The 15218-nt window shown below is 56.0% G+C and overlaps 2 protein-coding genes across 3 annotated transcripts in view; one reads left to right on the top strand and one right to left on the bottom strand.

Moving 5' to 3' along the window:
- Positions 1–3990, top strand: part of MYH7B (myosin heavy chain 7B) — a 46167-nt gene extending 42177 nt beyond the window's left edge. Inside the window, exons 33-45 of the mRNA XM_032142476.2 lie at positions 13–139; positions 221–339; positions 429–625; positions 766–1115; positions 1282–1406; positions 1499–1614; positions 1994–2390; positions 2465–2590; positions 2685–2855; positions 2942–3046; positions 3128–3223; positions 3646–3783; positions 3857–3990. Of these exons, the coding sequence (XP_031998367.1) occupies positions 13–139; positions 221–339; positions 429–625; positions 766–1115; positions 1282–1406; positions 1499–1614; positions 1994–2390; positions 2465–2590; positions 2685–2855; positions 2942–3046; positions 3128–3223; positions 3646–3783; positions 3857–3886 (2097 nt within the window). The 3' untranslated portion in view covers positions 3887–3990. The remainder of the gene's footprint in view (positions 1–12; positions 140–220; positions 340–428; positions 626–765; positions 1116–1281; positions 1407–1498; positions 1615–1993; positions 2391–2464; positions 2591–2684; positions 2856–2941; positions 3047–3127; positions 3224–3645; positions 3784–3856) is intronic.
- Positions 3991–4101: 111 nt separating this feature from the next.
- TRPC4AP (transient receptor potential cation channel subfamily C member 4 associated protein) overlaps positions 4102–15218 on the bottom strand; it is an 89962-nt gene continuing 78845 nt past the window's right edge. For both annotated transcript variants that reach the window (XM_032142477.2, XM_032142478.2), the window contains exons 11-19: positions 14682–14740; positions 11884–11985; positions 10335–10418; positions 9223–9313; positions 8120–8260; positions 7385–7493; positions 6150–6262; positions 5108–5314; positions 4102–4980 (exon numbers count right to left, since the gene is read on the bottom strand). In XM_032142477.2, the coding sequence (XP_031998368.1) occupies positions 4843–4980; positions 5108–5314; positions 6150–6262; positions 7385–7493; positions 8120–8260; positions 9223–9313; positions 10335–10418; positions 11884–11985; positions 14682–14740 (1044 nt within the window). In that variant the 3' untranslated portion in view covers positions 4102–4842. The remainder of the gene's footprint in view (positions 4981–5107; positions 5315–6149; positions 6263–7384; positions 7494–8119; positions 8261–9222; positions 9314–10334; positions 10419–11883; positions 11986–14681; positions 14741–15218) is intronic.

Raw genomic sequence — 15218 nt, 5'->3', positions numbered from 1 at the left:
CTGGGATCCTAGGCCAGTGCAGAGAAGCTGTGCCGGACCTATGAGGATCAGCTAAGCGAGGCCAAGATCAAGGTGGAGGAGCTGCAGCGGCAGCTGGTGGACGCAAGCACACAGCGTGGGCGACTACAGACGGAAAGCGGTGAGGCTGGGGCTCAGCTGGCCACACCAGGCAGGGCTTTGGTGCAGCCCTCGCCAGCCTGACCTGTCCGCTCGCCTGCAGGGGAGCTGAGTCGCCTGCTAGAGGAGAAGGAGTGTCTGATCAGTCAGCTGAGCCGTGGAAAGGCCTTGGCCGCCCAAAGCCTGGAAGAGTTGCGGCGCCAGCTAGAGGAGGAAAGCAAGGTGGGCTGGCACCGGTGACCATGGAGTGGGCAGGGGGGTGCCAGAGCCACTGAGCTGCACCAATGCTGAGGTCACTGGTGTCCCTGCAGGCCAAGAGCGCTCTGGCCCACGCCGTGCAGGCTCTGCGGCATGACTGTGACCTCCTGCGGGAGCAACACGAGGAGGAGGCTGAGGCCCAGGCTGAGCTGCAGCGGCTGCTGTCCAAGGCCAATGCCGAGGTGGCCCAGTGGAGGAGCAAGTACGAAGCAGATGCCATCCAGAGGACTGAGGAGCTGGAGGAGGCCAAGTGAGTGCTTTGCTGGCCAGGCCACTGCCATGCAGAGCTTTATGCCTGTGCTTGAGCCCCGCTGAGGGTGGGTGAAGGGAACTGCTGGGGCTGTTCTCCCTCCCTCCACGGTCCACACCTTGTCTGGTCCCATGGCCTAGAAAAAAGCTGGCACTGCGGCTGCAGGAGGCAGAGGAGGGCGTGGAGGCTGCCAACGCCAAGTGCTCGTCGTTGGAGAAGGCCAAGCTGCGGCTACAGACAGAGTCAGAGGATGTAACCCTGGAGCTGGAGCGGGCGACCTCAGCAGCTGCTGCGCTGGACAAGAAGCAGCGGCACTTGGAACGGGCACTGGAGGAACGGCGGCGGCAGGAGGAGGAGATGCAGCGGGAGCTGGAGGCGGCACAGAGGGAGGCCCGTGGCCTGGGCACTGAGCTCTTCCGGCTGCGGCACAGTCACGAGGAGGCACTTGAAGCCCTGGAGACGCTCAAGCGGGAGAACAAGAACCTGCAGGGTAGGACCTGCCACACGCCAGGGCCAGGGTGCTGCCCTGGGGTCGGAGCACCTTGGAGTCACAGGGGGTGCCCTGGTGGGGCCACCCTGGAATCAGGGGTGAGTGGAGTGACCTGGGTGGGAGTACAAGCCATGGGGGTGGCCCCTCAGCACCCTGTCCACTGCAGAGGAGATCAGCGACCTCACGGACCAGGTGAGTCTCAGTGGGAAGAGCATCCAGGAACTGGAGAAAGCCAAGAAGGCGCTGGAAGGCGAGAAGAGTGAGATCCAGGCTGCACTGGAGGAGGCAGAGGTCAGGGGCTGGCTGCAGGGGTGGGTGGACGCTGACCTGCTGCTCCACTGGCCATCCCCCCACACCCGACCCTGCTTGCTCTGTATCCACAGGGGGCCCTGGAGCTGGAGGAGACCAAGACGCTGCGGATCCAGCTGGAGCTCTCCCAGGTCAAAGCAGAAGTGGACCGGAAGCTGGCAGAGAAAGACGAGGAGTGCGCTAACCTGAGGTGTATCCATCCTCCTCCCGTCCCCGCCTCCCGAGAGCAGTGTGTACTCTGCTCTCTCTAGTCTGTCCCTCCCATGGGACTTTCTGAGGTCCAGGTTGCTGTCTCCATTCTAGCTGTGAACCTCAGAGATTCTAAAGGACTTGCCCAAAGTCACACATTGGGGGTGGAGCCAGAGTCAGTCCACCTCTGTCTGCCTGGGCCTCACTCTTGTCCATGAACTTGCTCTGATGGGCCACAGGCAGTCACAAGAGACTTTAAATCGGGGAGGGGTGACTCACTTGGGTGACAAAATGGGTTCTTGTTTCCAACGGTCCGTGGGCATTTTTAAGGACAGGTATGCCCCTACTGGGCCCCCTTTCATGCCACCCTCCTCCCACAGGCGCAACCACCAGCGAGCTGTGGAGTCCCTGCAGGCCTCCCTGGATGCAGAGACACGGGCCCGCAATGAGGCGCTGCGGCTCAAGAAGAAGATGGAGGGTGACCTCAACGACCTGGAGCTGCAGCTGGGCCATGCCACCCGCCAGGCCACAGAGGCCCAGGCTGCCACGCGGCTGATGCAGGCACAGCTCAAGGAGGAGCAGGCAGGGCGGGACGAGGAGCAACGGCTGGCGGCTGAGCTCCGCGAGCAGGCGCAGGCTCTGGAGCGCCGGGCCTCGCTGCTGGCCGCGGAGCTGGAGGAGCTGCGGGCTGCCCTGGAGCAGGGCGAGCGCAGCCGGCGACTGGCAGAGCAGGAGCTGTTGGAGGCCACCGAGCGCCTCAACCTTCTGCATTCACAGGTGGGGACAGGAGTCCCTGGGGACAGAGCAGGTGCAGGCCTGCTGGCTGGCTCTGAGACTCTGCTTCCCCTCAGAACACAGGCCTCCTAAACCAGAAGAAGAAGCTGGAGGCGGACTTGGCCCAGCTGAGTGGGGAGGTGGAGGAGGCTGCACAGGAGAGGCGGGAGGCCGAGGAGAAGGCCAAAAAGGCCATCACTGATGTGAGGCTGGGCAAGGGCTATGGGGAGCCTGGAACAACATTGCAGAGGGACTTCCCTGAGGCTGGGCACCTGACCAGCCCCTCCTCCCCGACAGGCAGCCATGATGGCTGAGGAGCTGAAGAAGGAGCAGGACACAAGTGCACACCTGGAACGGATGAAGAAGACGCTGGAACAGACGGTGCGTGAGCTCCAGGCCCGCCTTGAGGAGGCGGAACAGGCCGCCCTCCGTGGCGGGAAGAAGCAGGTGCAGAAGCTGGAGGCCAAGGTGTGTGCAGCCCTTCTAGTCCTTGGCGCAGGCAGGGTGGGTGACCCAGGGGTGGGCTTGGCATCAGGCCGTCCCCCTGCCTGCAGGTACGGGAGCTGGAGGCTGAGCTCGACGCAGAGCAGAAGAAGCACGCTGAGGCCCTTAAGGGTGTGCGCAAGCATGAGCGCCGTGTCAAGGAGCTCGCATACCAGGTGGGCGACAGGGTCTCCCTGGGGAGTGGCCCTGGAGCTGGCCCAGCCCAAGCAAGCCCTGAGTCCCCCTTGCCCACCCAGGCCGAGGAGGACAGGAAGAACCTGGCTCGCATGCAGGACCTGGTGGACAAGCTGCAGAGCAAGGTCAAGAGCTACAAGCGCCAGTTCGAGGAGGCGGTGAGTGTGCTGGGGCCTGGACACCTGGACCAGGCACCCCAGCTCTGCCCCAGGGTCTGGCCAGGTGAGGCATCAGCAGCAGCTCCACCCTCCCAGCTCAGTGACCCAGAGGGAACAGAGAAGCTTCTAACCTCTCTGGGGAGATCAGACCTAGCTCTGTCTCGTGGAACAGACCCCACGTGCTTTCCCCTGGCCAAGGCTGGGGCTGCCTCTGAGGGGTGGGGCAGGCGCAAAAAGGCACATCATTAAGAAGTTGGTGCGTCCCAACTTCCTTATTCCCGCTATGGTATTGGTGAGGATGGACAGTGGCAATAGGAACAAAGTTGAGGACCAGGAGCCAGCTCCCTTCTGGGACTGGGGCAGGGACCAGAATAAGCATCTCAGTCACCCAAGAGGAGCCAAGGCCCTGTGTGTGCCCCCAGGAACAGCAGGCCAACACCAACCTGGCCAAGTATCGCAAGGCCCAGCACGAGCTGGACGATGCGGAGGAGCGGGCAGACATGGCGGAAACCCAGGCCAACAAGCTGCGGGCACGGACCCGGGACGCCCTGGGCCCCAAGGTGAGGAGTGGCGGGGGCATTGCTCTCTGTGCAGGGGGACTGTGGGGGATGACAGGTAGTACTGCTCACTCAGCTGTCCCTTTCTTCTCAGCACAAGGAGTGACGGCCTGACCCCCTGGGCTCTGAAGAGGAATGTCTGCTGTTGCACATCTGGCTGAGGCCACCTGCCCCGATCCTGCCATCTCCGCATCCCCCCTGCTGCCTTCAGCCTTCCTCAGGCCCTGAATAAACACCACAGCCAGTTTCCTTCTCATTCTTTGGGGTTCAGGAGGGAAAAACAAACAAACAGTCCTAGGGACAAAGCCAGGTCCACAGCAGTCATTTTTAAAATAAAGTTATTTAATAGTCTCCATTTAATTGGTTTATTTGCTGTTTGTTAATAAATTGGCAACACAAGGAAGGGCCCCGTGTCCAGGCTCAGGCAGGAGCAGCTGCCCCAGGCAGAGGCAGGGCAGGCACAGCTGCCCCGTGCCCCAAGGGATGGAGGGAAAGGCCCCTCACTTCTGGGAGAACCCCCTTGGATGAACACAGCGGCCAATGAGCAAACAGAACCAGAGGAGCTAAAGGAAAATGAGGCAGAGGGGCAGGCTTGGGGGAAGACAGCATTCTCTGGTACCCACCACCCCTGCCCAGGGCTCAGAAGCCTTTGCCTGGGTCCAAAGGCCAGGGACAAGGGAGGCTTGGCTCACAGATGGGGGGGCGGGGGAGGGGGTCACCCATATCTTCCTCCTCACTCCGGGACTGACAGCCAAGAAACTGGCAGGAGCTCACACAGAGCTAATGCTAAATGTCCTCTTACCTCTGGGTAGGCCTGGGCCCCAGGGTTCTGAAGGAAAGGTGGGCATGGTACCCTGTCCTCATTATGGGGACTGAGGCTCTGTGCCCTAGGGCCCTCAGACCCAGGGCGACCAAGGGCTTCTAGGACTTCCCTCCCACCAAGCCTGTACCCAAAGACCTGGGGCAGGCAGAGAGCAGCAGGGAGGAACAGGGCAGGGCGTGTGGCATCATACCCACGCTCACCCACACTGGCCCAGCAGCCTCCCGAGGCCTGGCCCAAGGTCACTCCTCAGTGAAGTCCCTGTCTATGTCCATGTACGGCTCCTCAATGTAGCTAACGAGAGCAGAGGGTGACTGCCGGTCCGGGTTCAACAGGATGGACACTGTCTCCTTCCAGTATGAGAAGCTGATGCAGGAGCTCTGGGCAAAGAGAGAGGGGCTGGGGGGCGCCTGGAGGACCCAGGTCAAGCCCAGCACTGGGATACCCCTCTGAGAGGCCCTGGGTCCGCGGCCCACCCATCACCCCCTTGAGGGGTGGGGCACTCACGTTCTCTAGGCAGGTGCTGTCCTTGTCCTTGTGCAGGTAGTGCTGCTGCCAGAAGCGCAGCAGGTTGTGGAAGTTGTTGAGCAGGAAGCCGGGGTACTTCTTGCTGTGCTCCATCCGCTGCAGCAGCCGCAGGTACAGGGGCAGCCGCTCTTTCCGTCGGGCCAGCATCAGGATCACCAGGCTGGTGTTGAGGCAGCTGACGTTCTCCTACAAGGCCACAGGCCCACTGGGTTAGGGGCTGGTGGGAGCCCCAGTGGCCCCTGGTGAACTTGGGTAGCCATCAGGCAGGGAGGAGAGTGGCCCCAGGCCTCGGGCCACCCACGGAGCTCTCCCCGTGCAGAGGTGAGATAGGACTGGGGGAAGGGGGCCCCCAGCAGCCCCAGTCTCCTGCCTGAGCACCTTCCTCTTCCCCACGCCCACCTCTCACCCCACCTGAGGCAACACCACCTGTCCCTGTCCAGACCTCAGCTCAAGCATCACTCCTCCTGGAAGGTCCGTCCCAGGCAGGGCTGGGTGCGTGTGTTGGGGCGGTTATCCCGCTTCAGAAGTGCCATTCAGCACTAGCCTGTGTGCCTCAGTGGGGAAAGAGTTCTGCCCCACTCACCATGCACTCCTACCTGGTGCTTCACCTCAGAACGGAACCAAAGACCACCTCTGAGAGGTGCTAAGATCACCCCCACTCTAGAAAAGAGGGGCATGAGGCTCAGAGAAGGAAAGGCTGCATGACTATTCAGCGAGGGAGGTGGGCAGCCTCAGGTCCGATTCCAAAGCCCAGCAGGGCAGAAGGTGTGAGGGACGTGGACGTGGGGGAGGCGGGGAGAGCGCTGGCCTGCGAGTCAGCCTGTGACCTGAGGGGACTTGCGAGCCCTCCTTAGGCCCTGTCCATACAATGGGACACTGATTCCTCCTGAGCACAGTCCTCGGAAGAGCTGGGTCTCCAGAGACGCACTTCTGGAGTGGGGGACAGAAACCTGCTGGGCACCAGGACAAACGAAGTGGTTTCCAATCAACCTTCCCTGCTGTGTCTGCCAGGGCCTCTCACCTGGGTCAGCGTCTGCACGTGGATGATGTTGATGAGGCGGAAAAGGAAGGACATCTGCGTGGGCACCTGGGATATGTAGGCGAGCAGGCGGCATTCGGACAGGACCTCGGCAACTGTGGAGGGAGGCGGGGGTGCAGCAGGTCAGGCTTAGGCCCAGTGGCTGGGTCGCCCAGACCTCTAGTGGAGCCCCGCTTGGGTCCCGACTCTGAAGCTGGGAGCGCATCATCAAAACAGCTTCAACGAAAGCTGACTGCGGCAGGAAGAGGGACCTCCAGCTGTCCTGCTACCAGGCAAAGCCATGTTCTCAGAGCACCCAGGAGTGCCCCACCTCATCCTCCAGAACCAAGCTCAGGGCAGCTCTCCCTCAGCCCTCCCCAGACTGGCTCCAGACCCCTGCCCCCCATATCACACACAGAGGAGTTCCCTCCACAGGAAGATGGATCCATGACGCTGCATTAAGAAAAACAATGCAAAAGTTCGACTCCTGCTGCAGAGGTCCTAGCGCAACTGGTTTTCCACACCAGCTCTCAGGTGAGTCCGACCCAGTGCTGAGACCACAAAGCACAGGTTCTGCTCCGCTAGTGTCGGAGCAACTGCTTCCCGCACAATTGGGAGGCGGGGCAATAACCGAAGCTACCAAAATCTGCGTGGCTGTTCCCCTGAAACAGACCCTCTGGGGCAGAAAAAGGAAGCAAACAGCTAAATTACCAACAACCAGGATACTTCTTGCTATCAGTGACAGTGACCGTGACAAGGAATAAGTGCCTGACTTTTTGGGGGTGTGGTGGGGTCACAAACCCTCAAGAGAATCTGATGGATGCCACAGGCCCTCTCCTAGGAAAAAAAGGAAATGTGTGCGCATACACATGGAAGTGCATCAGCAAGTCCAGGAGGGTTCAGATGCCTGCTGCACTGCAGGGCACCTGCGATGCCATGCACAGCACACTGAGGATGAGGGGGCCAACTCATTGTGCCAGGCAATACCAGCCCAGAAGAGGAAGGTCTTTTTCTGTTTTTTTTTTTTTTTCTTGCTAGCAACAATGGATTTTCACCTTGTTAAAGTGTTGAACAAGGCAGCAAAGCGAATTGCCCTGGAAGCTGCCACCTTGAGGCCGGCCACGTGGGCGTCTGGTGCAGCTCCCTCAGTCATTCTTGTCTCCCTGCTGGAGACAGGGTGTCTGATGCCAGCATCCTCACCCTGCATGACTTGCCTTGACAGCCTGCCTTTCATGTACCTTTCATATCCACCTGGTTTTCAAATCGGTCCAGGGACAGAGTGACACAGCGCACCAGCATATTGGAGTCCACCAGGGAGCTGTTGATCTGCTTCAGGAACACCTGGAACTATACAGAAACCAAGCTCACAGCAGGCAGTGGGCTGCTGGCCAGGAATGGCCATGGCCCGGGGGGACAGTCACTACAAGGGGCATCAGCGACCTCTACCAGCCCCACTGCTTCAGATAGGAAGACAGAGGCTCAGATAAGCTGAGGGACCTCCCCTCACCACCCAGGTACTAAGAGGCACCCCCCGGAGTTGAGCACAGATCCGACACTCTGTCCAGTGGTTTTACACTCAAGGGTGCTGGATTCCTTTCATTTTTACTTTTAATTTTACTTCAGCTAGCCTGAGCTGGGTTTCTGTCACACACACCTGGTGAGCCTAACACACTAGGCCCAGTCCCTCCCTACAGCGGCTCCCAGCGTGGCACCCACCATGCTGTGTCACGGCAGGCGCACAAGCCACCCATTCCCACCCTCACTCCCTACCCACAAGCAGCCCCGGTTTTCATCCCTGCATTCCCAAGGTCTAGAACAAAGCCAGGCAGAGCAGGTTCCAATGAATATTTGCCAAAGACTGCCCAGACTCCCCTGTCATCTCTAAAACCTGTGCCTAAAGCCTGGCAGACCAGGACTCCAAGTGAACTTCTGGACAATCCAGCACACTCCACAGAGCCCTGGGTTAACTTTACCTTTGCATCGGTGTTGATATATTTATTGAATCTCTTGAACGCATCAACGTTGAACTTCATTAGCTCCCCCAGGAGGTCAAAGTAACTCTGGAGCACATCTCTTGACTTGCACTCACTGTCCACAATGCAGTAAAGGATGTGCTGGGTGAGGAGGGACAGGGTGAAGGTGTCAACGTGGCTGCCCCCACCAGGGCCTGGCATGGAGCTCAGACCATGCATTGGCTTTGAACAAGCATCCTGGGGATGGAACCGGCAACCCTGTCTAGATTCTTGTCTGAGGATGCTGGTGGCTCCAAGGACAGGACCAGGCCTGACAGACCTCACCAGGAGGCGGAGCAGACTGGGAATGTAGCACAATCTCTCCCCTGCCCAGGGCGTACAGCTGAAGCCTGTGATCTGCTCTGTGGTCACCAAGATGGCCGGGGTGCTCAGCTCCTAGGTGAGGGGCAGGTCTAAAACATGGGCCACTGCCTAAGCACTGAGGTCATTCAAGTAAATGAAGGACAGAATTTAAATGCAAAGGACGTATTTTGACCCCATGGTTTGTCTTTGTGTTTATGAAAGAAATTGTTTAAATAGAGTTTACACCAAAATACTGAGTTTTCATCAAGAGAATAAAGCCAATTTACTCCTTTATAAAATTTTCTACATTTTCTTGAAGTTACACTGATTTGGATCAATTCTTTTCCACATGGATTTTATAATTCGTGGGTCAGTTTCTTGTCCATGTGAAAAAATTTGAAAGACCAATTATAACTTTGGCCATTCTGCTCTAAGTTTTACTTTTTCTGAAGACCATTACTCAATAAAGGAAAATTAACTTTTAGTACAAAATATCTTCAGGGTCAAAATGCCTTGCTGGGTAACTAAACTCTCACCCTCCTGCATGGCCTGGCCACCCCCTAAATCTGTCACCCCTTAAGCACCCATGGGGAACCCACAGTTGGAAACCCAGGGCAAAATCTAGGGCAACCTGCACTGGCATTTGGAAGTCGCGAGATCTGGTCTGCTCCTGATGAACTGTTTGGGGCTCAGGACAGGACACAGCAATGCGTGGGCTGTGGGGAGATGGAATCCAAGACACTGGCTGCTCCAGACCATACCTCCAAGAGGCCTCGCTTCAGCAGGAACATCTGGTCTGCATAGGAGGTGGTCCCTCGGAGGAAACTCTCCACAGCCCGAGCTTGCCAAAACCTGCGACCCAAATATTGGCTCAGGTGTCTAAGGCTGCCCTCTTCTGGCCCATGTTCAGTTCTCCAAGGGGTTGGGAGACGTTTGTTGCCTTTTCATGTACTCAACATTTACTGAACATCTACCAAGCATCAGGCTTCATCCTGGGCCTGGGGACACAGCAGTGCCCCCATCCTCACAGAGAGCCAGCTCAGTGGAGAAGTCTTCTGTCTGGGTCTGTCTGGAAGGGGCTGTGTCACACAGAGGGTGACATCTGGGATTGAAGGGCTGGCTCCTGCGAGTCCCCCGTGAAACATACTCTAGGCTTTGCCCATTCACAAGAATGGGAGGACGTGCAATTGAGGGGCCAGGAATGTGTGCGGGAAGCGGACGAACACATGCAGACAGGCCACTGGGCTCACAGACGATGGGCTGGCCTAGGGAAGTAGTGGTTGATGCTGACCGAGGGACCCAGAGGGCACAGTGGGGATCCACGACAGGGAGTTTGGACAAGGCACTGAAGTGACAAAGGCCCATGTGGGCATGAAGTCTCCTGACAGCTCACGCCCGACCCTGATGGAACTCTACCTGTCCACTGACTTCAAGACTCATCTCAGATGTATCTAAGGACCTCAGAGAAGGTCTCCCTGTATTCACCCAGCCCCCAGCCCTAGCAGCGGAAGAGGCTTTCCTTTGCTCCTATAGCTCCTGGGCCAACCTTGGCTCCATTCCTTCCCACGCTGCACTGAAAAAGCATAGCTCTAGGGAATTCAGGGCAGGGCCAGTATCTTAGTTCTCTCCCACCCATGCGGCACCAGCACAGAACAGGTGCTTGGTGAATGCTCAGTCACTGTGGGCTGCAGAAGAAGCTCCTACATACCTGTTGAGTCAACACTAGGCAAGATGGCAGTCAAATCACCTCTCCCCAACAGTAAATGTGCTTCAGGCATGGACGCTAGTGACTAAAGGAGGTATTCCTAACCTCCTGAGAAACACCTGGCTCTGCAGCCCCACAGAATTGGCAGGTACTCTTCCCCAGACTCACCTGAAAGACGACTCTGCTGGCTCCTTCTTCATGACCTGCAGCAGACGAGTTAATAAGCCCCTCTTCCCATCACACACCAAACTCCTGAAATAGATGAGAGACATTGGTGACAGATCTGAGAGGCTGACAGGGGCCCTGGGGATGGGTCACTCTGCTGGCTTCGGTGGTGAAAAACCATGGGGACATTTCCAAGTCTGCAGGATGCCTTCCTGCTCCAACTGAGTCCAGAGCCCCAGAGACCCCTGCAGCCACAGAATTAAACTGCCAGGTGCATTCCCACCACATCTCAGGCCAGCTTTCCTTCCCAGGCCAGAAACATATCCAGAATCAGACATGGCTTAGAATTGCCAGAGGAGAGCTGTTTATACCAAAAGTGTGATGAAACAGGCCATGCCAGTCTGCCAGATGGGGAAAGACTGTGCCAATAGGGTGAGGCCCAGTGTACTCCTTGCCTGAGGTTCACTTCCAGCTGGCCCTGGGCAAATGCCCACAACTCCAAGCCTCAGCTTCCCAGTCTATGAAGCAAAGGCAAGAGATGAGGAAATGACTCTGGCCCCACCATGGGGGAAGGAAGATGGCCAGGCACGCAGGGGTCTGGGCCCTTCAAACAGAGCAGCTCTACTGTGATCCACTACAGACATCAGGGCAGGACTGGGTACAATTTTATTTGAATGAAGAGTTCTGCTGCCTTAGAAAAAAAAGATTGGGAGGCCAGGAGTGGTGGTTCACACCTGTAATCCCTGGACTTTGGGAGGCTCACTTGAGGCCAGAAGTTCGAGACCAGCCTGGGCAACATAGTGAGACCCCATCTCTACAAAAAAAAAGTAAAAACACTAGCTGGGAATGGTGGCGCACACCTGTAGTCCCAGCTACTTGGGTGGCTGAGGCAGGAGAATCACGTGAGCCCAGAAGTTTGTGGCTGCAGTGAGCTATAACACCACTGCTCTGCAGCCTGAGGGAAAGAGCAAGACCTTGTGTCTAAAAAACAAAACAAAACAAAACAAACAAACAAACAAAAAAGGTTGGGAAATTATGGCTCTTGTTGGATAAAGTCCACTGTATTCTGACGCCTGTGAGACTAGCCCCCCACTGCCTGGCTCCAGGTGAGGCAAACCTAACCCAGGTAATGCAACTTAACACTTGGCAGCAGGTAAGAGGCTTCTGTCTGTCCTGCTTGGCTGCAGATGCCACCAGGCAAGAAAGGAGCACATAAGCAAAGGGGCTGAATGCATGAGACAAGGCGGGGGGGGGGGGGGGGGGGGCAGTGCGAAGCACACATGACTTCTGGCAGGTGACCTCTCTGAGGCTCTGCTCCCTCATCTGTAAAGTGCAGGTACTGATGGGGCTTCCCTCCTACGGCTGCTGTGAGGCTCCAATTAGAAAATGCAGGTGACATGAATACAGTGCCTGGCACACAGGAGCCCTCAGGACACTGTAGCTACATGTGAGAGAGGACATGCATGCATACCTGGATGTGCTCACCGGTGAGCCCCCAGGGAATGTGGGCAGCCGGGATGGGCTGAGGGAAAAGCTGCACCCCTGCACTCACCTATCGGTGTTGAGGACAGCTTCCACCTCAGGGATGTTGGCCTTGAGAGAGATGGCACTGAGTTCGTTCAGCTCCTGGTTATTGAGTAACAAGTACTTGTTCCTGAAACAAAATGGGTTGGAGGAGGTAAAGGACAGGAACTAGGGCTGCTGGGTCAGCACCGGGCTAGTGCAGGGAGTCTCCTGCCCACTTCCTGCGGACAGAATCCGAGAAGCCACCAGGCACTTTCCTCCAGCACCTCTCACTCCAGCCAGCACTTGCAGGAGGGAACTCTGGGCTCTCAGGTGGTGGAATCTCTCCCTGGCCCCACTCCCATCCCCAACCCCTGCCTGCCACATTCACTGACAAGACCCCTTCCCTCAGCAGCTCTGGGCCTTTCTCTTTGCCTACATTTCTACTTGTTTTCTCAAAGGCACCAGCACCTCAACATGTCCAATCACACTCAAGCCTGGCCCTGCTGCAGCAGTCCCACCAAGCACCACGGTCACACATCACACAGAGGCCTGGTTAACTGTGACACTTCCCCACCACTTGCCATCCAGGCCTGTCACTGCTGGGTCCTGTGTTCCCAGGACACCAGCTCCCTAAAAGGTATCCCACAGGAACTGAGTCATCACACAGTGCCAAAAGTGATCTTCAGAATCAGGACTCTGATCCTGTCACTCCTGGTGAATACACTTCCACAGCTTCCCAATGCATTTAGAACATACATTTCCTGACTTAGGAGGAGGTTACGTCCTGATAAACTCATCGTATTTGAAAATACCATAAGATGAAAACATATTGAGGCCGGGAGCGGTAGTTCACGTCTGTAATCCCAGCACTTTGGAATGTTGAGGCGGGCGGATCACGAGGTCAGGAGCTTGAGACCAGCCTGGCCAACGTGGCGAAACCCCGTCTCTACTAAAAATATAAAAAATTAGCTGGGTGTGGTAGCACACGCCTATAATCCCAGCTACTCAGGAGGCTGAGGTAGGAGAATCACTTGAACCCAGAAGGTGGAGGTTGCAGTGAGCCAAGATCACGCCACTGCACTCCAGCCTGGGCAACAGAGCAAGATTCCGTCTTGAATAAAAAAAAAAAGAAAACACATTTAATATATCTAACCCACTGAACCTCCTAGCTTAGCCTAGCCTACCTGAAATGTGCTCAGAACACTAACTTCAGCCTACAGTTGGCCATAATCACTGGCAACATGGCAGGCACGACACAGAGTATACTGGTTGTCTACCTTGGTGACCGAGTAGCTGGTCACCATTTTTCTTGAAATACATTCTGAGCTGCAGCTGCAGCTCAGCGCCCAGCATTGCAAGAGTATTCAACTGTTTATCACGAGCCCAGGAAAAGATTAAAATTCAAAATTCTACTTCTGTACCATTTTGAAGTTGAAAAATTCTAAGTGATGGACCATCTGTATATAAAATCCAGGCCTGTGACTGTGACCCACAACATCCTGTGCAGGCCAGCCCAGAACCAAGCCCCCATCACTCCCATCAGCTGGCCACAATGGTCTTCCCTCGTTCAGGGGCTTCTGGCTAGAACACTCACCCTCTCACATGCCTGTTCACTCAGTTCACTACAAGCTGACCCTTCAGGTCTTGGCTTGCAAGCCACTTCTGCAGGGGAGAGTTCCTGAGCGTCCTCTGGCCAGTCCTGGACCCTGTCAAATGTCCTCTCACAGACCCCTTTCCTCTCCTGAATACCATCTCCACTTATCACTAATGCTCAACAGTGGAATCCTTAGATGAATGACTATCTCTGTTTTCAGACTCTGCCTTTCATGAGAGCAGCGGCCATGGCTGTTTGCATTCATCCTGATATCCCACAGAGTACTCAGATTGAAGAGTCTGATGAAAGCCAGAGACTCACTTCCTCAGGGAAAACAGCACAGTTCCATAACATATGTGGTGCCATTTTTCAGAAGGTTAACATGCTTCCTGGAGCCCTTCTACGGCTTTCAGCCAGAAAACCTCTCACAGAGGACGGGTGCATATGATGGAGGTGCCCTGGGGCCACAGCTGTCTCCAGGCATGTTTTGTTAGCTCAAATGCAAGGCTTTTAAAAAATTTAAACCAACATTTAAAATCAGGACCTTTCACATGAATCTTAATTTCTGCCTTTCCTTGGCAGAAAAAAATCAGAAGTTATGCAACAGTGGGCCCAGTTTCCTGTGCACACGCAGCTGGCTGGAGCTGAGCTCACTGAAATTCTTGCTCACTAAGGTCCCCACATCACCTCCCCAATGCCGAGGTCAAGGGTCAGCTGCTAGTCACCCCCTTCCTGCACTGTTTTCCTTACAGCAGAGAGTAATTTTCCTTGTACATTCTCCATTGAAGGTTAAAAAATAAATGAGCGCAGAATGTCTTTCAAGAAAAATGGGAGCACACCTCCTTGTGGAGGGAAGAATCCCCCAGCTGCTCAGTAAGCAGTCGGCTTTGCCTGTCTGAAGTTCCTGCCGGCCCCTGGGAATAGCCACGCTGTCCACTCTTGCTTCAGAGGGGTAGTAGGTTGAGAGATCCACTGATTCCAAAGGTAGTAAGGGGCCAACGACTTCCATACTCAGTTCCTGGGGTGGCTATGAGGGTTAGAAGAAAGCTCAGGGGCAGTGCCTGCCATAAGGAAGTCTGGAAAGACGGGAGGTCCGACTGCAGTGTCACACCTGCTAACACTGAGGGGACAGTGGGCTTCCACCAGCTCCAGGGCCTCCTCTAGAGCTGAGGTCAGGGACCAGACAAGGAGATCAAGGCCTTCCGAAGATAGCCCAACAACTCTCCTTGCAGGGACACACTTGTACTTACTCGTGGTGGTCGCTGAAGCTCTGAAGAAGCCTCAAAAACTGTATCTTCAAGGTGATGTCCTGAAACACAGGCATAGCCTCAATGTTAGGACCACAGTCACAGGTTCCAAAATAACACAAGCAGACGCTCTGGTGAGAGCCTGCTTCTCTAAGCCTCTGTCCTCATGTACCATGAGGACTTTTCTTTAGTTAGAAAACCATCTGTTCACTTCCACATCTGATCAACAGCAGATTAAGCTAATGTGGCCCCCTTCCTGCTAAAAACATGCCATCACACTCAATAAAAAATAAGGCGGGGCGTGGTGGTTACACCTGTAATCACAGCACTTTGGGAGGCCAAGGCGGGCAGATCGCTTGAGGTCAGGAGCTTGAGACCAGCCTGGGCAACATGGCAAACCCCGTCTCTACTAAAAATGCACAAAAATTAGCCAGGCATAGTTGCTGCGCCTGTAATTCTGGCTACTCAGGAGGCTGAGGCAGGAGAATCACTTGAACCTGGGAGGCGGAGGTTGCAGTGAGCCGAGATCGCACCACTGAC

The sequence above is a fragment of the Hylobates moloch genome, unplaced genomic scaffold (assembly GCF_009828535.3).
Source record: "Hylobates moloch isolate HMO894 unplaced genomic scaffold, HMol_V3 SCAFFOLD_21, whole genome shotgun sequence".
Lineage (NCBI taxonomy): Eukaryota > Metazoa > Chordata > Mammalia > Primates > Hylobatidae > Hylobates > Hylobates moloch.
The sequence above is the reverse complement of the archived record's forward strand: the minus strand, read 5'-3'. Positions and strand labels throughout refer to the sequence as shown.